Source organism: Meles meles, chromosome 7 (assembly GCF_922984935.1).
Source record: "Meles meles chromosome 7, mMelMel3.1 paternal haplotype, whole genome shotgun sequence".
Taxonomy (NCBI): Eukaryota; Metazoa; Chordata; class Mammalia; order Carnivora; family Mustelidae; genus Meles; species Meles meles.
In genome coordinates, this window is record NC_060072.1 from 136,598,133 (window position 1) to 136,624,508 (window position 26,376).

Sequence of the window (26,376 nt, forward strand, 5' to 3'; positions counted from 1 at the left end):
GTAACTAGGTGATGGGCCTTATGGAGAACAATTAATGTAATGAGCACTGGGTGCTGTATGCAACTGATGAATCATTCAATGCTACCTCTGAAATCAATAATATACTATACGTTAATTTAAATTTATGTGAATTTAAATAAAATAATAATAATACATTAAAAAAATTTTTTAAAAGGATCTCATATCCTGCTTGTGGAGATGTAAACTGGTATCACTGTGATGAAAAATTGTTTGATAATATTCATTAAAACTAAAATATAACTCAAAAAGTCCACTTCTACCTAGTAGAAATACATACATAAATTTATCAAAAGAAATGCCCAAGAATGTGTTTATAGGAGCATTATTTGTCATTGCTTCCCAAATGGGAAACAATCCAAATGTCCATCAAGAGTAGGATGTATTAATAACTTGTGGTATATCCATATAGTGATGTAATAGTATATAGCAATAAAAAAGAATGAAATGCTGCTGTATGCAATGAGATTGATGAATCTCACCAGTTTAGTATTGAGCAAAAAAGACAAGAGTATAACTTTATAACTTCATTTATTTAAATTTCAAAAGTAGGCAGAAGTCAGAAAAATGTTTACCTTTAGGGGGATTTCTGGAATACTTCTTTTTTTTTTTAAGATTTTATTTATATATTTGACAGAGAGATCAGAAGTAGACAGAGAGGCAGGCAGAGAGAGAGAGAGGGAAGCAGGCTCGCTGCTGAGTGGAGAGCCCGATGCGGGACGCGATCCCAGGACTCTGAGATCATGACCTGAGCCGAAGGCAGCGGCTTAACCCACTGAGCCACCCAGGCACCCGATTTCTGGAATACGTCTAATGCTTTTTATCTTTATCTCTGTGTTGGTTATACATTATATTCCCTTTGTAAAAGTTTGATTATACATCTGTGGTTTGCAAAGTTTTCTGTTACAATTTAATTAAAATATTTAGAAAAAATCAACACACATTTATAATAAATCCTTAAGTAAATCAGGAATGAAAGAATATTGTTTTAAAATATAAAAAAGATAACACCTCAAATCAACATCTTTTATTATATATAATATTTAAATACTAGAGGTGAGACCATTAATGTAAGAAAAAAATACAAGAAATCACCTCTATCATTAAAAAATTATTCTGGAAATATTAGTCAACGCCACAAGGTAAGAGAAATAGAGTATAAATATTGGAAAGGGGGCAGTAAATTTCATCATTTAGAAATAATATGATTGTATGACTGGAAATCCAAATTGTATATTTGGAAAAATAATTTAAAGAATAGAATCCTAACTGAGGTGGTTGGCTAAGAGAAACATTTAAATATCGATAGTTTGCCTATAAAAATGATAATTAAGATTACAAAAAATGGAAAAATCCCATTCACAATGTAATGCTAAAATAAATACCAATGAATAAAAATTAAGATACACGAAGGAAAATAAAACTCTTGAGATCAAATGAAAGAAGAAAATTGGACCATAAAACTATTGCAACGCATCAGTTGACCTATATATTCATACAATCCACAAATGCCCACACAATTTTGGGGGCAGTGGGGGTCTGGTAAAATAATTTATCATGTATATCTTTACAAGTTAAGATGAGGAAAGAGCCAGGAAAATTATGAGAAGGAATAATAGAAATGAAGGACTCTATACTCACTGTCGTAATTAGAAACGGAATAAAGGGTTCAAAAGCAACTATTTAGATCAGTGGAGTATCTAGCAAATACTTTTGAGACACGAGTTATATTTCTTTTTGCAGGATGGAGGTGGGGTGTTCAGTGAAGAACCAGATAACTAGTTCACTTTTTCTATTTTTTTTTTAAAGATTTTATCTATTTGAGAGAGAGTGAGAGAGAGCATGAGACGGGAGAAGGTCAGAGGGAGAAGCAGAGTCCCCACAGGCCTGGGCTGGACTCGATCTCAGGACCTGTGATCATGACCTTAGCGGAAGGCAGTGGCTTAACCAACAGAGCCACCCAGATGCCCCACTAGTTCACTTTTTAAAATTAAAAAAATTTTATTTGGATTCTTCATATTTATTTATTTATTTATGTTAAAGATTTTATTTATTTATTTGACAGTGAGAGAGACACAGAGAGAGAGTGAGAGCACAAGCAGGGGGGAGTGGCAGGCGGAGGCAGAGGGCGAAGCAGCTTCCCTGTGGGTCTCTATCTCAGGACCCTAGGATCATGACCAGCAGACGTTTTAAATGACTGAGCCACCCAGGCGCCCCATAAACTTTATCTTAGAGTAGTTTTAAGTCCACGGCAAAACTGAGGGGAAGGTGCAGAGATTTCCCATTCGCTCCATGTCCCTATACATGAATATCCTCCTTCATGTTCAACAACCTCTACCAGAATGGTATAGTTGTTACAACTGATGAACTGTCATTGAACCCATCATTACACCCAAAGTCCATAGTTTACATCACTCTGGATTGGACAAATGTGCGATGACACCTGTCCATCATTATGGTATCATGCAGAGTATATTAACTGCTCTAAAAGTCTTCTGTGCACTGCCTATTCATCCCTCTTCAACCCCAACTCCTGAAAACCACTGATCTTTCTGCTGTCTTTGTAATTTCACCTATTCTAGAATATCACATTGCTGGAATCATACGGTATGTAGTCTTTTTTAGATTGGTTTCTTTCACTTAGTAATATGCATTTAAGTTTCCTCCATGTCTTTTCATGTCTTGATAGCTTGTTTCTTTTTAGCACCGAATCATTCCACTGTCTGTTTGTACCACAGGTTATTTATCCATTCACCTACTGAAGAATATTTTGGTTGCTTCCAAGTTTGGAGAATTATGAATAAAACTTCACCTTTATGTGTAAGTTTTTTGTGGACATAAGTTTTCAACTCCTTAGGTAAATAATAAGGAGCATAATTACTGGTTCACATGGTATGCTTAGTTTTAAAAGAAACTGTCACACTTTCTTCTGAAGTGACTATTACCATTTTGCATTTCCACAAGCCATGAATGAGTTGCTCTACAGTCTTGCCACTGTTGGGTATGGTCAACATTCTGGGCATCAGCCATTCTAATAGGTGTATAGTGGTATCTATTGTTTCAATCTGAACTTCCTGATGACATATGATGGGGTGCATGTTTTCCCATGTTTATTTGCCATGTGGGTATCTGCTTTGATGAGTTTTCTATGAAGGCCTTTGGCCCATTTAAAAACAGATCAAGTTTTCTCATTGTTAAGTTTTAAGAGTTCATTGTATACTTTGGATAACAGTCATTTTTCAGATGTGTCTTTTGCAAATATTTTCTTCCAGTCTGTGGTTTTGTCTTCTCATTCTCTTGGCATTGTCTTTCCAAACTTTTTAATTTTAATGAAGTACAGTTTACCTTTTGTTTCATGTGTCATGCCTTTGGTGTTGTATTTAAAATGCCATTGTCATCCCCAAGGTCATCTAGATTTCCTATGTTGTCTTCTAGGAGTTTTATAGTTTTGCATTTTACATTTAGGTCTGCGGTCCATTTTGAATTAATTTTTGTGAAAGATGTAAAGTCTGTCTAGATTCTTTTTTTTTTTTTTTGCATGTGGATGTCCAGTTGTTCCAGTAAATACATTTTTTTGAATTTTATCTTTTCTTTCAAAAATTATTTTTAAATTTTACCATTTTATCTTTTCTCCATTGTATTGCCTTTGCTACTTTGTTAAATATCAGTTGTCTGTATTTGTGTGGGCCCATTTCTGGGCTCTGAATTCTGCTTCATCATTGAATTTGTATACTCTTTTACCAATACTATGCTGCTTTGATTACTGTAGTCTTAGAGTAGGTCTTGAAATTGCATATCAGTTCTCCAACTTTGTTGCTCTTCTTCATTGTTATATTGACTATTTCAGGTCTTTTGTCTCTCCATATAAACTTTAGAATCAGATTGTGGATATCCACAAAATAACTTGCTGGGATTTTGAGTGGGATTGCATTGAATCTATAGATCAAGTTGGGAAGAACTGACATCTGAGTAGTATTGAGTCTTTCCATCCATGAACATAGACTATCTCTCCATTTACTTAGTTTTTAAAATTTCATTAACCAGAGTTCTGTCATTTTCTTCATATGGATCTTGTGCATATTCTGTTAGGTTTATACATAAAGATTTCATTTTGGGGGGCTGCCCAGCTCATTTTTTATGCCAAAATAAATTGAAAATGGATATAAGATTTAAACATGTAAAAATAAACCATAATACTAACGGCAGAAAAGATGGATTTTTTTTTTTTTTTACAATCTTGGCACTAAATACGAGGTAATATGATTATAAGTGCTTTATATATAATAACTAATTTAAGCCTCACAACACTACCAAGTAATTATTATAATACATATTTTACAGATGAGGAAACTGAGACTAAATAGGTTAAGTGTCTTGTTTAAGATTGTAGAACTAGTAAGCAGGAGAGATAAGATTTGAATCTCAGAAGTTAGTTTCAGAGTTTGTGTTCTGAACTACTATACTATAAATATATCCAGTACTCGCCTTGACATTCTATGCATAGGTACAGATTACGTTTAAGCTTCTGAATTTAAAAATACTATAAGTGAGGTAAAGTATATTTAAAAACAGTCTTGGAAAATATTTACAGCATATATTGTGGACAGAATAGAAGAGAATTTTAAAATATACAAATAATGTACAAATCACTAACAAATGGATGAAAGGAAGGTAAGAAGGAAAAAGAAATGAAGAAAAAACAACAAAAAAGACATGAACAAGCAGTTCATTGAAAAGAAATACATGGCCACTAAACATGTGTGCCACTCACCTTGAAAAAGTGCAACTTTTTAACTGCACTTTTAACTTTTTTTAACTGCAGTTAAAGCAATGACAAAATATCACTTTTGCCTACCACATTGTCTAGTATGGAAAAGTTTAATAATACTCAATGTTTTGAACAAGTTGAAGAAAAACAGACATTCACTTTCTACTGTTGACAGTGTAAATTGGTAGACATTTTACTTGGTAATTTGGCAGCATCCATCAAAAAACTAAATTTACCTATCATTTGACCTATTAATTCCACTTTTAGTTATTTATTCCATAGACATACAAGTGACTGAAGTCACATATATACAAGAATGTTCGCTGCATCAGTATTTTTAAATTCTTTTTTTTTTTTTTTAATTCTTTTTTTTTTTTCCTTTAAAGATCCATTCATCCGACAGATAGAGACCACAAGTAGGCAGAGAGGCAGGCAGAGAGAGAGGAGGAAGCAGGCCCCCAGCTAAGCAAAGAGCCCGATGCGGGGCTCGATCCCAGCACCCCGGGACCACGACCCGAGCCGAAGGCAGAGGCCTCAACCCGCTGAGCCACCCAGGCGCCCCGCTGCATCAGTATTTTTATCAGTGATGTTGAAATATGGTCTGTTTGATGATGACAATTCATCAATTGTTGGTTATTAGTCTGGGAGGAGATAAGGGGTCAGAATATAAATCAGCTAAGAGCTCTGTGAGTTCAGGTGACAACTTTATTCATAGAAGTTTTTCTTCCAGTATGCTAATTTATATTCTGGGGTAAGCACCTTATCTCAATGTAAAACAGCACTTTGAGTAGCACTAGTTTATAACAACCAAAAATAGGAAATAATCCAGAAGTCCACCAAGGAGGTATTTGCTAAGTAAATTATAAAAGATCCAAAATAAAATCCTATGCATTCATTTAAATAATGAAATCTACATATATATATAGATATGAAGCATATATACACATACACATGATAGAATGGAAAAAATATTGCAGGATCGTATGAATATGGTAAGAAGTGCAAGATGAAAAAGTACAAGTTTGTATAAGCATAGAGTTTCTGGAAATAGACACAAGACATTGTTAACCATGGTTATCTTTGGGATGTGGGATTGGGATCATGGAGAGATACGGTATGGGTTTTTTTTTTTTAAATCTTATGTCCTCCTACACTGTTTAAATGTTTCTACAGCTAGCATAAGTTATGTTTATACTTTTACAAAACATGAATTAAAATTTTAAATTTTGTTTAAAAGTCATGAATACAAGTCAGATTAGACTCACTTCCGGTCAAATTTCCAGAAGCTGGCTTTGGGCTGAAATTTATTTCAGAAGACTTACTGAGACAAATTTTATATGAATTTCCATGGAGTCATTAGTGTAAAGACGTAAAAAGCACGTCAGCTTATTTGTCCAAACTTAGAAACTGGTTTTTCTCACCTTAAAAAAAAAAAGAGTTTATTATGGGCAATACATACACTTCTCCAACCAAATTTTTAGTCCATCTCTAAGATGTGTCTCCAGCCTAGGAAGTGATGAAATTAGGATTCTGTCCCTGATATGTGACAATCAGTCACCGAATTCTGACCATAACTGTTAAAAAAAAAAGGTGAAAAATAAAAACAAAACAAAAACAAACAAACAAAAAGAAGTAGAGGACCAGAGACTTTGCTCAAGATGGCCCAAAGATGGTAGATCACAATATGAACTTGACAAAATCTGGTGGTCTTATATGCTTCATGGAAACCACAGTTTATATTGCCAAAAATTATAGGATATTAAGTGTTTCAGAGTCATCTGGAGCACATTAATAATCATTAACATTTGTACAGTACATGCAGTTTGCGAAGTACTTTTATATTCACTGCCTTATTTGATCTTCACAATAGATCTTTAGAGTAGGTAAATTTCATGATCAAATTTTATAGATGCAAACACTGGGTACACAAGGCTTATGCTTATTCCCCAAAGTCACCAAGCAGTGAGGAGGCAAAGCCAGGTTATGCCAGTCCAAGTCCTTACCACCACCCCACACTGCTTTCCAAGGCATGGCCGACCTAAGCTGCCCCAGACAGAAGAGTCTGGGCGGCTTGCTTACTCTCTGTGTTTATTTGCATGATGTTATGCTGTTGAGCTGGATGAGTTTAAAAGCAGACCATGGCTGTTGCCACTGTTTGTTAAACACTGCTACTTGGAGCAGGCAGGGATACAGAGAGCAGTTTGAGTTCTTCGTCATCTTGAACAGGATCAAGCATGATGAATAGAGGGAAAAGCAATTCTAGCTGATATGGATGAAGGAAGCTCTCCCACATGCTATGTTTTGTATTGGCACCTCTGTTCTTTCCTACATTTGTTATACTTTATTCTTTACTCTGGGAAGTTCAGGGTAGTAATAATAAAATGATCTTTCTTGAAGGTCTCTCTAACTCTGATCCCAACTATTATTATTCCCCAGCAGTCTTTGATGTCAGACCTCTTTCCTTTCCCAACACTCCTCATGAAACTCTCCATATCTCATACACTGTGTGTATTGCTACTTTCTTGCACACAAACCCTATATAGAGGAATTATAATTATGTGATAATACCTTCCATCTATTAAGCACCTATTAAACGCCAGGCATTGTGGTAGGCACTTTATATACTTTATGTGATCTCTAAACCTTATAGCCAGTCTACAAGCTATGACTCATTCCTCTCACTTTGCAGAGGAAGAAAGCCACGTCCGGAATGACTGAGTCTGGATCTTATGTAGTGGGTGACGGAACTGAGATAGTTAGAGCTGTCTAACTTCAAAGCCAAGATTCTCTCCAGTACATAGCACACAGTGATAATACTTACTGTATTGGCTATTCAAAGAAGGTATTTAGTGCAAATGTTCATTTTAAATTTATGTATGCATTTTAACAGTTAGCATCATACTCTCTTTTCCTCAGCTCTTAAAAGGTAGGCTGGTGGTCTAAGGTGATGAAAAGCAAACCTAATACAAATGTGGTGCTCCCATATCATATCCCTTACTGACCTAAAGAGACTTACGGCATATAATGGACCCTTCTGTTCTATTTCTTTCTCCACCTGGTCAACTCTCAAAGGAAAACAAAATTCATATGATCATTGAAGTCTAGAAATTAACTTTTATTTTCAATCTGTCAAGAACTCCTGGCAGTTATTAATTTTATTAAAATGATTACATATGGCAAAACAAAGAATAGAGGTAATTCTATTTCTCTACAACATAAATTATGAGTTAGATTCTTAGCTGCTGGCTCAGCATTGTTCAAGATTCTTTTAAGGATTGGGGGGAACTTTAATTTCCAGAAAATGTTAAAGCAGCAAAAAGAAAAAATAAATTAAAAGTAATTGCAATTGGAGATATTGCCAAGGATATGCTAATTATAAAATCTTTTTGATGTGTTTATAGGCCAGATTCCAAGCTTTGGTATTTAAAAATAAAAATCATGTGAAAGCTCTCCTATAATGCCTTGTCATCCATAGTTTATAACACAAAACGAATTTGCTGATTCTTTTTAAAGGGATGGCAAAAATGAACTATGACTAATTCAAATAAAAAACAACCAGCATCCATTCATCTAACTGAAATATGTCAAAATGAAGTCAATTTTATTAAAATATTTAATACTAGAATAACTTATAATAGTATGAAAAAGAGTGAAGTACTTGTCCTTAGTTTTCTTTGACATGATCACATTATGACAAAATTAATTTGTAAAGATTCGAAAGTTTTTGTCAAGGATCTGTAACTATTTAAGGATGTAAACCAAATGAACTCATACTTCATCTGATCATACAGTCATAACTTAACATATCCTGCTTTGCACTTACTGTTACTGCAAACAGCAATTTAGAAAACAAAGTAAAAATATATATATACAAAATATTTTTATATCAAATTATTTTCATTACACTAAGTAAACCCAAACCCCAAATACTATGTTACATGAAAAAGTGTCCTACGATTTATATCAAGATTGATATTGTCCACATATCAACTAGAGCAGCCTTTGGTTTGAAAAACGTTTTGCAAAATAAAGAAAAATATCACCACATGGCTGCACTAATGGCTCTCATTCACACTCACGAAAAAGCTTTCCAGTTAAAAAAAAAAAAATTACAAAATAGATTACATACCCAGAAAAAACATCCCACCATAAAAGAGTCAAATCCTTTTTACTTCTCTGTAGCACATATTCTCTGTTATATTTGGCATCTCCACTGTTTATTCAAGTTTCAAGTCTCCCCCAGCTGATTAGAATATTATTGTTTGATTGAAAACTATATTCTTCTTTCTTGATACTGATTATTCTCACTCAATGATAGTCTAATTTAGAAATGAAACGTTCCTTCTTTTAATGCATGAGTTCACTTAATTTTTACTTTAATGTCCTACTTGGCAAAACTCAAAGACTGTCAATGTTTGTTTTCCATATGTTTTAAATTTAAAAACCAATTTTATGAGTGTATATGTATATTCACATAGAGATACATTTCTTTCATTGTCTTGTTCTCGTTGCAATACAAATTGTCCATCAGCAATTATAATTTGAAATGAACCAACTAAAAGGTGTTTTAACCATTCCACATGAAAAGCTTTCCATCACAAAAAGCACTGAACTTTAACGCAAACAGGATTATGTGTTAAAACTAAACTATAGGTTTAGTTCTACACAGGAACATGTTGAGTAATTTATATAATAAAATTTTAAGAACTTCAGCGAAACTTAAGAAAAAGAAAATCCAAATTAATTCTAAAAGGGCATTGTGGTATTTTCCAGCAATGCTTGGAGAAGGTACTTCGGATCACAATGTATTCGCTGGGATTCTTCTTACACGTACATGTTCTGTGATCGCCGCTCCTTTCCTTGTGGAACTTTGTAGTGGGTCTGATAGCAGGCAAGATACATGCATGAAATTCTCACTGTCACTCTGAAAAGCATGCTGAACAATTTTAAATGCTGCAGAAGTTTTTTTTTTTAAGAGGAACGTTTCATTTGGGCTGAATAGATGTCCAAGTTTTAACACGTGAATTACTGAATACTTTGTGAGGCCTTTCAGCGCGTGTGGTTTCAGTCCCGGAATGGTCAGAGGCCCGTCTGGCATGACACACAGATGAACAAGCATGGCGGTGTTGTCATTTGAGGCATAGCTGCTCTACTACGCCCACGTTGCTGCTGAGTTTTGGGAAGCAAGGCACTTACTGTAATGGCAATGCAGACACCTGATGCATAGTTTGAGTAACATAAAATAAGTTACTATTTTTGATTAAAGTGAGGTTTTTTATAATTTATATGTCTTTTATAGAAGCAACTAAATGATATAGTTAGGATAATTAAAAATTAAAAGAGGTTTGAAAGGGAGTCATTTCCTCTTCTGCTTCGGCTCGTAGGAGGAGGCTTTATGGAAAAACACTGATGGGAAGAACAGCCATTGGTTTGAAAAGCGACAAACCCTTAAAACTGGTGGACCAGTGGCACTTTGACGGTCTTGACTTCTGCTATATGTGACGACTTCTGGATGATGCAGCTGGTGGTTCCCTGCAGTGTGTCTTTGCCCTGTGCAAGATTTGTTAAGGCCATAGCGGCATTAATCTCCTTCCAGTACGTGTCATCCTTGCTTGGTCCCTTCCTGTGGGATGCACTGGATTTCAGCAAGAAAAGAAAGATAATGATCAAACCCACTGTAGTGTACACAGAAAATGCCATCAGTGAAAAGCACAAATGGCGGATAAAAACATATTTCTCACCTGTCACCCTTATTGGATCCATTTTCCAGAGCGTCTGTAAAGATAAGCAAAAACTCAATTATTTTTCTTTCCTTGTTTCTTTCTGTTTTACTCTCTGGAATTGCCTCATTAACGACCAGGAATAGAAGCTCATCAGGAAATATGGTTGAAAAGCAGTTAATTTTTTGTTTAACAAAGATAAAGTAGTTTAAGATACAAAAGAAATCTCTCTGCAAAGAAGCAGGAATAAGATGAGAACAGGTAATAAAAAAACAAAATAGCTTTCATAAATATACAGAAATCTGAAATTGATTTATTCCAAGAAATTGTTTTTTTTTTTTTTTAAGATTTTATTTATTTATTTGACAGACAGAGATCACAAGCAGGCAGAGAGTCAGGCAGAGAGAGAGAGGAGGAAGCAGGCAGTCCACAGAGCAGAGAGCCTGATGCGGGGCTCGATCCCAGAACCCTGGGATCATGACCTGAGCCGAAGGCAGAGGCTTTAACCCACTGAACCACCCAGGTGCCCCAGAAATTGGTTTTTTTAATGAGGAGGCAAACAGTAAAGGGACAAGAACCCTAACTCTTCCTGCGGCCAGGTTCTGATCTCACTCCTCCACTCACCTGCTGTACCTTTGGACAGGCTATGATGCTCCCACAAAGTCTGGGATGCAATTTCCTCAACTATAGAATAAGAGAGTTCTTGGAACTTCAGGGTGCCTCTGGTTCAACCTTCTATGACTTCGTGGGAATCAAACCGTGATTTTAGAAAAAGGATTGACAAATAGTTCCCTCTGGCTAGCTGTCAAATGAGTGGCAGATTCAATGCAACAGCACAGGACTTCTGGCCCTATTAGAATAAGCAGGCACCAGTCTTCTAGCTGCAAAGGAATCCTTCCCACTGCAGGAAATGAGCATTATGGGGTGAGCTTTGCTTATGCACTCTCTCTTCTGGTGTACATTTCCTCCCTCTCTCACGCACTAATGTCTACCAGTGCAAACATCAATATCAAGAAAGATGAAATGGGCTACTGAACTTGATGAATTCTCCCTAGGTAGCTTTTAGGGTAAAAGAATATGGTATTGGGAACCCAAAAATAGACAAGCTGGAGGGAAAGACAGACAGAGGGTAAAGAGGATTTGCTAGCACGGCATGGGAAGTGGGGACAAAGGACAGGGTTGAGACTCCCCATCAGCCTATGAGACTCCAAAACTAAGTTAAGTTACGACCACCATCACCACCACCATCATCATCATCAACAACAACAACAATAAATATTACCCAGTAGGTACGAAATGAGGCACTTTGCCCTATACAAGAAACATGAAAACCAGGGTATTTACTCAAGACCTCCTTCCAGTTGTATGGCTTTGGAAAGCTTTATTTTCCTGCCCTCCCTCCTCTCCCTTTGTTTTACCTCTCTCAACCCAATATTTTTTGAAAACATATTTTTTTTCCCCTCTGCAAGGCTCAAGGCTAGTAAGGTGAGGCAGCATAATTTTCCAGTTCTGGGCTCTACGACAGTAATGGGACTTGAGAATAAGAGCATCAACATGACCATAATACAGTGTAACCAGGGTAAAATTTTCCAAGGAAGATATGTTCAGGAGAAAAATGATTTATGTCCATGGAGAGGAGGCAGCTAAAGTCCTGTGTCCTCTAGGAAGGAAAAGAATTAGGAAAGCCTGTTAGTGCATCCTGAGTCAGGCCTCCTGGTGTGGACCTGGGGGAAATAAAGGGTCACTATGGGCTCTTTGTACAATCCTTCCTAGGGTCCCAGGGAGCTTTAAAAAAAAAAAAAAGGCAAGCCAACAAAACAAAAACACTTAGTGCATAAATAACAAGATTGTTATAAGGAATAAGTGAGATGCTATGTGTCTGGCCCCAAACAGAACAACAAATATTAGTCCCTTTCTTTGATCTCTTTTCATTTAGGGGTCCTTTGGGGAAATAGCTCAATCTGTGAGCAGTTGGATGGTCACCGACTGTATCTTCTGGTCCTTCTAGGTTGGCCTGCATCGATAGCTATATTTCGGCTGCTTTTGATATTTTTGGAACTATATAATTTCTTATGTAATTGAAGAAAGAGAATGACAATTTTTAATTCACAGAACTCCAATAATCCTAGTTTACAGATCCCTTCCTCTGTGCCAGGCACTATTCAAAGCACTTTGTGTCTTAGCTTATTTTGTATTAGTGACTCTGTACGTGGATAGCATGTCTCTGTTATGTCTGTTAAGTCACTCTTTGTTTCATACTATTATCTGTAAATCTTTACTCAGGAATGACAGAGACAGCGTACTACAAAAACAGAGAACAAGTCAAGGTCTTTGTTTAGGAGGAGGAAAGCCAGCAACACTGGATATTTTACAGAGGAAAAAAAAAAGAGTTAAGCCTTTGCTCAATTTTGCCCACAAATTGCAACAATTCTGTTGCCAAAGTGAAGCAATAGGTTATGGAGATATTTATTCAATGGAAAGACTTGGCAAAAGCAGAATAAGTTCCATGAAGCTTAAATAACATTAGGGAAATAACAAAACATAATTTAGAAAAGACCATGTAACTGATGCTCTGGCTTACAAACAAAGCAGTCTCACATATTCAAAGGGGACCAGAGGCGAAGTCCCTACCTGAACGATCAACCCAAGAGTGACTACCGCAGAGACGACAAGAAGGAAGGCTGTGACCATCAAATATGTAATGGGTTACAGAATCCAGAAATGCCATAAATGAGTGGAGCCTACATGTGAATTCACTGTTCAGGTCCACGGAGAGATTCTGTTGAAGAGGAAGAGTGAACGTGTACGTCCTACAGCGCGGTCAGCAGCTAGTCTCCCTGAACTCCTTCCACGGAGAAACAAGTTTACTACAGCCAACTGCGAAATTATAAAATTCTGCTTACTCTTCGGGTGTATGAGTTTTACAGCTCAGTGCCTATGAAAATACCTTTGAAGTGTAAAACCTAGATTCCAATCCCATTCGGGGATTCTTAATTAGTTTCACGATTTCAACAATGTCCTCAGCAGCATTCAAAAGACTGCATCCAGCGTTTCATTTCTAAAGCTGACGGGTATGTTCAGTGTCATTAGGTATGGATTCAGGTTCTTTCCCCAGCAACAGAAAAAAGGTCTTCATAAAAAGTAAGGAACAGGGGCACCTGGGTGGCTCAGTGGGTTAAAGCCTCTGCCTTCGGCTCGAGTCATGATCCCAGGGTCCTGGGATTGAGCCCCACATCAGGCTCTCTGCTCCGCAGGGAGCCTGCTTCCTCCTCTCTCTCTGCCTGCCTCTCTGCCTAGTTGTGATTTCTCTCTGTCAAATAAATAAAATATTTTTTTAAAAAAAGTAAGGAACAGAAGAGACATTTTGCTTCTCTATCAAGAGCAATGCAAAACAGGGTGTAACAAAGCTCAGTGTCAAACATTTCAAACCAACAAGAAAGAGGTGACTACTACTATTTGGGGTGGAGGGGGGTGGGGAGAGTCTCTGTGTCCAGGGTGCTTCTGGTTCAAAACATAAATTGGTGTTAGAAGGGCATGCTTTCCCTGTTGCTGTTATTGGTGGGTTGCCCAGGGTCACTAGGATATTATGCGTCCAAGAGCCACCTCCTGCAGAGTAGTGTGTTCTAGTTCCCAGAAGAGCTAGCAGAAGCAAGATAGCAAACAGGGGTCCTTTTACTCTGAAACATTTGTGCTCTTGCAGGAAAGCAAAGGGCAATAAAGATCTGCTGGTTTGGGAAGATTGTTTTTCCAGTCCTTATTCTGAGCTGAAATCTGGGGAAATACCCCAGCTATTTTAGAGAACTGACATCATTGAGGGGAACTCAGAAAATGTACCCTCTAGTCCTTACATTAAATAACTCCATTAATTGTGAAGATGCTTTTTTCTTAAGCTTTTTTCTTTTGATGTGTAAACTAGCTGGCTTTTATCTGATTCAAGTGTTTTGCATCTTTTCAGCCAATAGATAGGTGCTCGGTGGGGGGCTCAAGCCACTTCTACCCACAGCAGACAGGTGGTCTCCCTGGCTCCTGTCCAGAAGTGACATCCAGTCACAATCTGCCAGGAGAGGGAAGGATTCTGAATGCCGCTGGAAAGAGAGAAATCTGAAGTCTGAGCCAGAGCAGACGTTTCCCTGCTGTTAATTAGCATGCACAGACTTAGGGTCTGACTGCCCTACATTCAGCTCAGCTGTATCTCTCACTCTGCAAGTAGCTTGGCTCGGCCTATCCGAAGTCTGGGCTAAAATGCCTTTTTAGATTCTAAGGTTCCAAAAATCAGCTACGCTGTCAATTACCATAAAAGCAACTGGTTGGCAGGAACAACTTATTGAACCAGCCAAAAGAGCGTGTTTTAAGACCAAAAAAGAAAAGGAAAGAAAAAAAAAAGAGGTGCGTAGTTAGGAAAATCTTGGATGCCGTAAAACCCAAAGCATGCTGAAATTTAAAGTGGGGCTATCCTCAGTTTGGACATGTGTTTCCTTATAAAGTTATGTAGAGAAACAATTATACTGAAAACCACTTCTATTGCAATTCGAGATGTGGAAGCACCAAGCTCTGTGGGCAGAGTCCACTCGACTTTGATAAACGCAATCTAGAAACGTATTAATTCTGATATATATTCCTGAAGTAAGAGTTATGGTCATAAAACGAGATAAAAATATGGCCAAATCTCTGAGATTTTTTTTTTAAATTGAATCAATAAGCCCTAAGGTTAAGAATGTTTAAAAAGATTCCACAAATGTGGAGCAGAAACTCACATCACTTAAGTGTAGATAAAGAATATGAGGATTTTAAAAAATTAAATAATCTAAAAATCATGCACTACATATTTCCCTAAATTGTGATGGAGTGATTCAGAGATGCAGATGCTTGACCACTGAGCCCCCTCGCAACTGTGTCCGTTTTGGGGCCATCACTGGGGACAGCGGATGTGGACAGCTAGAGTTCGTTGTGTTTCTGATCTCACAGGTCCCAAGAGCCCCCAGGACACCAGATCAGTTTCTGCAGTTATTTACATACTTGGAACTGTTGAGATAGAGAGCAAGGCTCTGGCAAAGCGGGCAGATGGAAAACCTTCCTGAAGATTACGAAATGCCGACGGCTCTAAATCTGCAGGACCTTACCCCAAACGAACGGAGCGATCCCCGGGGCTCCCCGCTCCCACCTCCACAGTCTTTATCTATACTTCCCCACATACTGAATTGGGGGGGGGGGGGGTCACACACACACCTACAGATTGGTTCCACTATGACTCTATACTGTCCTTTTAAAAACAGCATGTTTTTCTAATAAGAAAGTCATACAGGTTCACTGCAGAAAATCTAGGAAAAAAGTATATAAGAGAAAATACAGGAAGTTTAGGGATAACTAATATAACATTTGAATATATGGCTTTCTAAGCAAGTCTATATACATTTTAAAAAATGGGGTCATTCTGTACATGTTTGCTTTTTTCACTGAACTTCGACTTTTGCCTTATTAATAAGATGGTAATCTCTTTAATAAATAAGATAGTAATCTACCATGTGGCCTTCCCTGATGCGGCAGTGGTTTTGGCCTGTGAAATAGAAACAGATTGAAAGAATTCAAAATCCAGCTTCATCCAGTTCAAACTTGAATATTGAGAGACTCCAATGTTACGAGAAGGGGTTATCTTTAAAATAACAATTACTAACATTGATTGGATGGTTATTCTTGTGCCAGGCGCTATCCCAGGGACTCTAAAATGTTATCTGGCTAAATGCTGATAATAACCCTGTGAAATAGCACCATGGGCCTTATTTCCAAAAGACACTGGAACTTAGAAGGGTCCAGACACTCGCAAAGGACTCATTTTGGCAACGGGGGTGGTGAGTCTCAGTTCCACGTCAGCCGACTCTGAAGGTCATGTTTTTAACTACTGCATTCAATTACTCGAGTGGTCTCCATCGATAAAGCCACCTTCGAAGACCGTGACAAGGCTTAATGCACTGTTTACACAGAAAGCCTGTCGAATGACAACTTATGAAAAATTGGTTAAACACCTTTTCTGTTCTTTTTTTAAGTATTTTAGACCACAGAGATGCAAAAAGAGACTTTTTTCTGCTTATGATTTAATCTATAATATTAAAAAAAAAATCTGTCCAAATCACAGAATAGGGACTCTGAGCTCTCTCGAGTTCTCTCCCAGGCTTTAATTGGATTGACGTTTTAATAGATGTGATATCCTTATAATCACTCTTCTATTGCCCAGAGTGAATTACTGCTAAATAACTCCTAGACAGCTGTGGCTGCATCACTTTTAGAGGAAATTTTTGTGGTTAGCCTCTCTTTGGGGTAGTCAGAGCTTCCGAATGAGTAACGATAAATCATTCTAAGTGATGTTTGCCCCAGCAGGAAGGAAAAAATACCCAACGCACTGCAACACGTATCTGGATGATGGAGCTGCTTCTTCCAGGCCCACAACCACCCGAAGGGAGTTCTTTACAACTCCAGCACGGCGGGAAGAGACTGCGTCTGAGCCTGCTGAGTACAAGGACGCTGCTCGCAGAAGAGCACTGGAGCCCGAGTTTTGAGGGCCTTGAGAGGGGTGGTGGGGCAAGAGTTTGCCAACCTTTCTGAATAGCTGAGAATTATAAATGAAACCCACCTCCTCTTCACGGATAGCGTTTAGATTTTTTTTTTCCTTTTTGCAATTTACTAGCACAATTATTTATCCTGAAGCCCTAAAGAATGAGTGGCTTCCAAAATCACTTCAGGGTTTGAAGAAAAATCTTTTCCAAAAATGAAGCCAGTGTTTCCTCCAGCCATGACTTCGAACATCTGGCCAAAGATTCTTTTCCTTCCTGCTGCCTCTCATGTGGGCTGGCCCCTCACTATGGCTAATGATGCCCAGATGTCCTGGATCCTCAGGATCCCCACCTTCGGCTGCCTCTCTGTCAATGCATCGTCTCCTCTAACTCCTGCCGGCCGCGAAATAAAAAATGAGAAACCACACCCCTCTCTTCTGGACCAATAGCGAAGAGCTCCTCCGTCCAGGTGGCGATAAGCTGACTTCGCAAAACTTTCGGGATAGGTTACATCTCCATTAACAACAACAACATCTTCATTATTCCAGCAGTACCCACGTGTGTGTGCAAACCTGGGAAAGTGTTGCTTGGCTCCTTATCAGTCAGTGAGTGGTGGCCTTGTGGCTTTCCTTATTGGGCAGAGCATAAGAACTTGAGACTAATGGCTCCTTATCAATTCCAAGTGGAACTGTTACTGTAAAATGCACCGGTGTTCTGACTTCAATCTAGGCCGGAGGACTGAAGTTGTAGGAAGCGGGATTTAACAATTTGAAAGTAACTTTACAAATAAGCTGAGTACGACCCAGTTATAATGCCTCCACTTCACTTTCAATCTTTTTCGCTAAATACATTAAATATTCTTGATGCTAAGTTGTTCTGCATGAGCCCATCTACCAAGATTGCTCCTCTGTGATCTCAAAGGCTCCACCTTTCCAAAGTCGAAAACTTTCAGCCTGAAACTTCACTTTGAAAATTAGAATGCAATCTGCGGGGAGGAAATTGTTGGTGAATGACCAGAAAGGGGGTCTGGAAATGTTAAATATTCTCATTTCTCTTCTGAGCTCATCGTTATTAACTACCAGGGTGGTCTGGAATGAGGCACAGGGACAGCCTAGTGCAGTGGTTGGAGCCCAGACCCTGGAACCAGACAGCAGGAGCTGGACCCCTGCTCTACCGCCTACTGTCTGACAGTGGACCAGCTGCTCGACTTCAACTTTCTCACCTATATAATGGGGCTAACAGTACTATGATAATATGCTTCTTCTGAGGACCACATGATTGAATATTTTCTAAAACAGAAGAGCGCTTGATCACGTATACCAAGCACCAAAGGAACCCTCATAAAATGAAAAAAAAAAACCAAACCCAAAAAAACAAAACAAAAAACTTCCTCTCTCTCTCTTTACTTTTTACATCTAGAATATGGGGTTGAATGTAGACACCAGAAAAACTGGTATTGTTCAGAGATTTAATAAGAAAGCCATTATGCAAGAACAGAATGTTTTAACTCTGGGCAAAGCCCATCAGCTCAGATTAATGGATTAAGTGTGCAGAATCTATCATCTTCAGGGACAAAATGGTTTTTCTGATGCTATTTTGTGCCAAACTATCACAACATGCCAAGACAAAGAATACTGGATCCACATGAAACAAGAGCTGCGAACTTTAAGTGTCTAATGGATTTCGTTACTTCATTTTTCTCAAGGGGAATATTGGAGATGTTACCCAAAATGTTTCATCCATGAAAGCTAGGTTTCTAGCCAAAGTCTCAGAAAATGACTTCCTAACTATGCATGAATAACTTCTGTGTGTGTCTGTGTGTTGCAAGGAGCATTAATTGTTTATAAAAACACTCCTTTTGCATGCCAGTTGGGCTACTAGTTTTGGAAACTGGATGGACTTACCAGTTCTTAGCTAAATCTTAATTTTGGCCCAAAGTTGGTATTGATATTCATCCTCTAAGTTCTTCAACAGCACCAGTACTCTTTCTCCTGAGATCAATTTTATAGCTGCTTCCCTGCAATTCTAGAAGGTTGACTTAACAAACATATATCTATATGATATCAGGTTATGAAGTATTAATATGTCTTTCTTCAGCAAAAAGAAATGGAAGAGTATGCATTTGTAATAGTCTAGAAACTGGCTGGAGAGTCTGGCTCTGTCTATGTATTTTCAAGCTCTTGAGTATCTCTGAAAAACCACTGAAAAGTATTTTTGCTTTGATATATGAACCGTAGTGTATCTTTGAATTGGCTCACATTTTTGTCATGCTTTGCAAATTCCTCAAATTACCATCTCCAGAAATGGCACTTGAGATGAGGAGACCTAGCTGTTAAACCTGTCTGACTGCATTAACACCAGAAATGACACAAGAAGGGAGATGACGCTCGCAAACTTCTTGGATCTTTCCGAGGAGTGGCAAATGACAGCTTCTTTACTCACAGTTCATCTGCTGTATTTATTAATAGAAAAGAAACATATTTTGACATAAGATGAACAGGATTACCAGGACTTCTACTTTTCAAATGCATCTCAATGTTCTTAATAAACTTAAAATGTTACAACTGTACTTGGCATGTCAGTGTTCTACGTTCACACATTTCTACATTTAAAGGTTCTGTGATTTTCTGCTTTTCATTTCAGACACAGTCATTTGAAGTCTGAAGTAGGGTGGGGAGGGGCTTTGAAATGAAGACTCGGAAGATTTTTGCTGATGATACTGAAGGGCATTCGAATTTAAACAAGGAACTAGGTGTAAAGGGAGATAAAATGCCTTCTGGGGGTCAGAAGGGCCCCAGAGTACTCCTAGTATAAAGGTTTTCTGATGACCTGTTTGATCAAGGGCATACCAAATCCCAGCCCCCCCCCCATTTAAATCTTGCCAGGAGTATCCACACAAGATTTTGTCTAGGCATCTATATTCCACAGCATTTATTAAATTCCAAGAGTATACAGATCCTAATCCACTATTATCACTTAAATTTAGAATACAAGAGATTTCTAGGGAAAAAAAAAGGAGAACAAATTGCTGAATAGTAACAAGTTGATTTGTTGGGAGGGAAAGCAAAAACATTTTATAGATCAAAACCCATCTTTTTGTACCATAATTTGTAGAAGTGCAGGAAGTGTGGAAAAGAGCTGACTTGCTAGGTATGCGACCTTGGGCGAGTTATTTATGCACATGGTGTCTAAGTGTCTTCCCCTACAGAATGTGGACAACAGTAATGCCCACATCTCTGGGTTGCTGTGAGGGTTAAATGAGGTCATGAGTGTTGAACTTCTGGAACAATGCCTGGCCCATAGCAAAGGCTAAGGCATCATGATTCCTGAAGTAGAGAAACAATGCTGTCAGTCACCCATCACTGGTCACAGGGGTTGCTCCAGGTGCCACCAAGCTGTCAGCCTCACGTGCGGTTTCCACTATCACACCCTAGCCTCTAACCCATCTTCTTCTTTTCTTTTACTTTTTAAAAATTTTAATTTTTTTCTTTATTATTAACATATATTATTCGCTTCAGGGGTACACTTCTGTGAATCATCAGTCTTACATAATTCATAGCACTCAGCATAGCATATACCCTCCCCAATGCCCATCACCCAGCCTCCCCATCCCTCCCCCACCTCCCCTCCAGCAGCCCTCAGTTTGTTTCCTGAGATTAAGAGTCTCTTATGGTTTGTCTCCCTCTTTGGTTTTGCTTTGTTTCATTTTTCCCTCCCTTCCCCCATGATTCTCTTTTTTCTCAAATTCCTCATATCAGTGAGATCATACAATACTTGTCTTTCTCTGATTGACTTATGTCGCTTAGCATAATACTGTCTAGTTCCATCCACGTCATTGCAAATGGCAAGATTTCATATTTTTGGTGGCTGCATAATATTCCATTGTATGGGGGCGCCTGGGTGGCTCAGTGGTTTAAGCCTCTGCCTTCAGCTTGGGTCATGATCCCGGGGTTCTGGGATCGAGCCCCACATCGGGCTCTCTGCTCGGCGAGGAGCCTGCTTCCCCCTCTCTCTCTGCCTGCCTCTCTGCCTGCTTGTGATCTCTCTCCCTCTGTCAAATAAATAAATAAAATGCTTTAAAAAAATATTCCATTGTATGTATGTGTGTGTGTGTGTGTGTGATATATATATATATATATATATATATATATATATATATATATACCACATTTTCTTTATCCATCAACTGTTGATGGACATCTGGGCTCTTTCCATAGTTTGGCTATTGTGGACATTGCTTCCATAAACATTGGGGTGCACGTGCCCCTTCAGATCACTACATTTGTATCTTTAGGGTAAATACCCAGTAGTGTGATTGCTGGGTCATAGGGCTGCTCTCTTTTCAACTTTGTGAGGAGCCTCCATACTGTTTTCCAGAGTGACTGCCAGCTTGCATTCCCACCTTCCCTTTTCTCTGCACCCTCACCAACACCTGTTGTTTCCTGAATTACTGACTTCAGCCATTCTGACTGGTGTGAGGTCGCATCTCATTGTTCTAACCTATCTTCTTGAAATGCTGTAGAAAGGAGAATAACATACACAGGGGAACTTCTCAAAAGAGCAGGCTCATGGATCCCATTTCGGACCATGATTCTGTAGGTCACAGAGATACTAAGGAACGTGCCTTTGAATGAGCTCCCCAGGTGCTCTAATGTAGATGGAAAAGGACAGCCTCCCTGGGAGAAAAAGTGCTGTGGAGCATAAGAAGTGGCTGTGTTCAGTGCTGGAACTCCTGCGGATTCTCTCCAGGGTAGGAGCATAAGGCAGCGTTTCTTTAGTATTTTTCAAAAATCATTATGGATTCTTAGTATTCCAACAAGGGTCAAATAACAAGGCTGTATTTAACAAACGAAGTTCTTGAGTCTACCTTCATGTGAATAGGAGATATAACATTATTGTTGGAAAACACTGTTCAGAAATGGGCTTCAGAAATACTTTTCATTGTGTCTGTTTTTGCTGAAACATGAATATAATACCGCTAAAAATGTTTTTTTTTGGGGGGGCGATAAAACATTTCACTTTACTTATATTGCTTTCCCCCCAGTTATTATAATTTCTAATATACTATGACATATAATTCAGGAATGGTCATTAAAAATACAAACTGGAGAATAAAGAAACCCAAGATTTTCATTGTAATATATTACAGAATACTTCAGAATAAGCAAATCATCCTCCTTCTTCTAATTGGAACAGTGATGGAAATAATACACTGTTATAAGATCTGTGTTTTCTGTTTTGAAAATAAACGTGTTGGCCCAGTTCTATATTGCTGTGATGGTGGGGTTTTTATTTTTGAAACTCTTGTATTTTTTTAATCTTTCCTTTGGGAAAATAGGGGACAGACAGTAATCCACATGGGGTCATCAAAAACTAATTATTCAACCTAACATAGAATTTTTTCTTTCTAGGGTAGGATAATAAGCTTTTTCAAACTAAAGTAAACTTAGTTTCTGCTGCCCTAGTAGAATGTTTTATTCAGGCCTGCCTCAAAAAGAACAGAGCATTGTTTTATTATACATCAACATAGTGATGAGGTTTTACAAACAGTTTTGGGTTATTTTAATGTTATTTTTACCACAGCCCTGAGATGTAGCTGGAGCTATATGATCTCTAAGGAGGAACAAGGATGAGGAGTACATGCAAAAAGCAGGCCACCACTAAGGTCAAAATCACTAAAATTGAATGTAGTGGTCATGATGTTGAATACGGTTGTGAAGAAGGATTAAGAGGATCCTGTCGAGGCCTGCCAGTGGCTTTGCTTTTAAACAATGGCAGAATGTCAGAGCACCTTGGACCAAAGGACTGAAGAGAACCAAAGTTCTAATAATGGTGGTCATTTCAAATCCATGTAATGGTGGATAGGCAGGCTGAAAACTGAGAACAGCTCTTGGTTGGGTGTCCACAGGAGAGTGAGCTGAGAATGTTCTTTCCCTAGAGCATACAGAATCATCCTATGCTGAGACCACCATTGCCAATGGCCTACCAAATTTCGACGTAGCAAGTCTAAAATAATAAGGTTCCACACCAAGGCTTAAGAAGTGTAATGTTCAGGAAGGGTACTTCTGTGAGCATCACAAGGTATTAAAAATATAGTACTCATGCATGGAAACAAAGAAATGATAAAGAGAAAGCAAGCATCCTTACGATCACATACACAAAACAAAACAAAGCAAAACAAAATGAAATACCAGAGCTCAGTGACTACCAGGAAAGAGGGAGAGAACAAGTATAGTATAGAGAAAAATTCTTGCAAAGCCATTTCATGAAAATGTAAATACAAAAGAATGGCAGGTTTTCATGACTTAAATATATTTAAAAGCAAGCAGCTGCCATAAATATTGTCTTACGAAGGTCACATGGTGTTATAAGTAAATATGGAACCTTTAAAATAAAAAAGAAAACATTTATTTTAGTCATTAAAAATTATTTGATTTAGAGAGAGGAACAATGAACTTTCTCCAGGCTAAAAGTAGTCCTCTCCTACTCCTTATATTTTCTACCTTTTCCCATACTTTTTGAGACTTTAGAAAGAAATGTATGTTTTGACAATCAATAACATAAACCAACTTTAAACAAAAGAAAGAAAGGGAGAGAAAAGGCAGAGGGCTGTGCAAAAGAGAAGAGAAAGCAAAAGTTACACTTCCAGAACAAACTAGATCCACTTATCCACATTTTTGTTTCTGGTGATGGAATATACTATACATTTTCAAAAATATTTTAAAAATTAAATGTTCTAATTCTAAATTCTCTCCAGACATCCAGAAATATGGTGAATCAGCAATGAGAAAAAGAGTTATTGCCTTGAATCAAAGGATTATATGATAGAACTTGGCTCACATATATAAGAGAAAACAAACTATATAATTTCATCATGAAGGCACCAAAATTACCCTTTTGGGGGAGGTGGGGTAGAGAACGCTAATAACAGCCATTCCTTGTAAGATTCCCAAGATCTTGTAGGTCAGTTGCTCTCTCTCCTTCCTAATAGGATGTGGTAGTTCTAGTCACTTTTCCACACTCAGGAGGTGGAAGCCAGAGGGGTTGGTATTCAAAGGCAGACTAGTTTTTCACAAGAAACCAAGTGTCGTGAAGGCCCCTGACCCTAGAAAAGTGCCACAGCACCACTGTTCATGACCTCTATTATTTCAGATGTCTGTCTACTTAGAAGCACACTCAGTTAATGTCCAGCACTAGTGTACCACTCTCTGTTATGCATAGTTCACATGTGGGTCCAAAGCCAAGGGAGCTTAGGTTATCTACTGAGCATAGGAGGAACAACCATGCTTCCCAGGCCACCCGCAAAGGGAGCTGAACACAAGACATTACAGAACACACATGAAGAAGTGAGCCATTGTTTCAGGCTTCAGTTGTGGTTAATTATACAGCCCTTAGCATAAGGTGAGAATGGGAGAGAAGAAGGTGGAGTTGGGCAGCAACACTTTTTAGAAAAAGTATTTCTCTTCTTTCCCAAACTTGAAGTTGGCTGGATACTTTATCCAGTTGATTTTCAGCCTACATTAGGAGCTTTATAAAAAGCCATTCTATAAGATAGTTTATTACACAACATAATATGTTGATCTTACTTGGACAAGAAGATGGCCAATCATACTCTCAAAGTGAAAGAAGCAAGAAATCTGTATTTGAGTTGACTTACAGGAGGTCCTGGGAGAAGAATAACGAAATGAAAGATGAGCAGTGATAACGAGCCCCAGGTGAAAAGGCACTTAGTTAATTATTCACACAACGAAACCTTGTAATAATAAAAATTGGCAGGGCTAGAAAAGCAGAAAGTGGGCCCAGAAATAGAAAAGAGATTGTTTTTACACTGAAGAAAAGAGGAAGTAATGGGAGTTGCATGGGGCAAGTGTAGGAAACATCTATCAAAAGGTTGCTTTAGAAATGGGAGCCAGGGCGCCTGGGTGGCTCAGTGGGTTAAGCCTCTGCTTTCAGCTCAGGTCATGATCCCAGGGTCCGGGAATCGAGTCCACATTGGGCTCTCTGCTCAGCAGGGAGCCTGCTTCCCCTCTCTCTCTGCCTGCCTCTCTGTCTGCTTGTGATCTCTCTGTCAAATAAATAAATAAAACCTTAAAAAAAAAAAAAGAAATGGAGCCAGAGTTTATGATTAATTGAAGAATTTTTCAAATAGAATTCCAAGCTAATTTTAGCAGTCTTTGAGGCACAGAGAGAATAAACAATTAGTTACTCAATTTCTCCAGCTGCTTTTAATGGGATTTGTGTCTTTGTTTTGGTTTATAATGAATTGAGTACACCTGTTCTCTGCTAATCAGTGCAAATTTTGAAGGGTACCTTCACTTAACCACACCTGATTCCCCCAACAGTAAGTTACAGTGGAAAGGGCGTAGATTTGGAAGCAAAGAGCTTGGGGTCTGAATCCCAGTTCTGCTACATATTAGCATGTGGTGTGGAGCAAGCTACCTAATCTCTCTGAGCCTCATCTTTTTTCCTCTGTAAACCAGATACAAAAAATATTGAACAATGAGGACTATTGTAGAAATTAGAAATAATCACTGTAAGACACAAGGCTCCCAATAATACGCAATACATAACCGCTACAATTATTCCACAATTGGAAATACTCTGTAGTGGCAGCAACCCTTGATGAATGTGGAAGTTTTACCTTGAAGTGGAGCAGATAACAAGTAACACAACAATTCAAAATAGCTTCTGTATTCGAATTATCTAAGCTAGGTCAAGGGCAGCCATGTTATGTCTATGATGCTTGAGTGTGGAGAATTCTCACAGGAGCAGGACCACATATTATGAAGGCTTCGGTGTTGCAAGGGCTTGGAGAATATTGCTTCAGTTGCTTGGTAGCCATAACATGCAAAACATGAGGATGGAATGTTTGGTGAGAGCGAGAATGAGCACACCAAGGCAAATTCCAGGATTATGTCAGCGACTGGTCTTTTGCTGCTCATTTTGGGGCTGGCACATGTAACTGCTACGGGGCCAGTGGCTTACACGTGTTATCCATGCAATCATATACGCATGTTGTAGTGTTTACTCTTAAATGCCAGGAGAAAGTTTTACATGGGAAGGTCTTTACTTATGATAGGATATAGCACTTGAATTTGGGGAAACAGCTTTGGAAATTCCCTATTTTTATAAGCTACTTCTCCAGTATTTGTTATTAAGAATTTTCTATGACGATCTAACTAACTGGTATACCTGTCCTTTTCACAAGGAATAAAATAACGACTTAAATCATATTTAAAAGACCTTAATTATATCAGGGCTTTATCTTAAACAACCGTACCTGATATTCTTAAATTCCTGATTAACTGAAGGAAGAATGTATAGA

At 38.2% G+C, this 26,376-nt stretch overlaps 1 protein-coding gene across 2 annotated transcripts in view; it reads right to left on the reverse strand.

The window, feature by feature from the left end:
- Positions 1-8,366: 8,366 nt before the first annotated feature.
- MKX (mohawk homeobox) overlaps positions 8,367-26,376 on the reverse strand; it is a 66,488-nt gene continuing 48,478 nt past the window's right edge. For both annotated transcript variants that reach the window (XM_046012771.1, XM_046012772.1), the window contains exons 6-7: positions 10,528-10,561; positions 8,367-10,421 (exon numbers count right to left, since the gene is read on the reverse strand). In XM_046012771.1, coding sequence (XP_045868727.1) covers positions 10,235-10,421; positions 10,528-10,561 — 221 coding nt within the window. In that variant the 3' untranslated portion in view covers positions 8,367-10,234. The remainder of the gene's footprint in view (positions 10,422-10,527; positions 10,562-26,376) is intronic.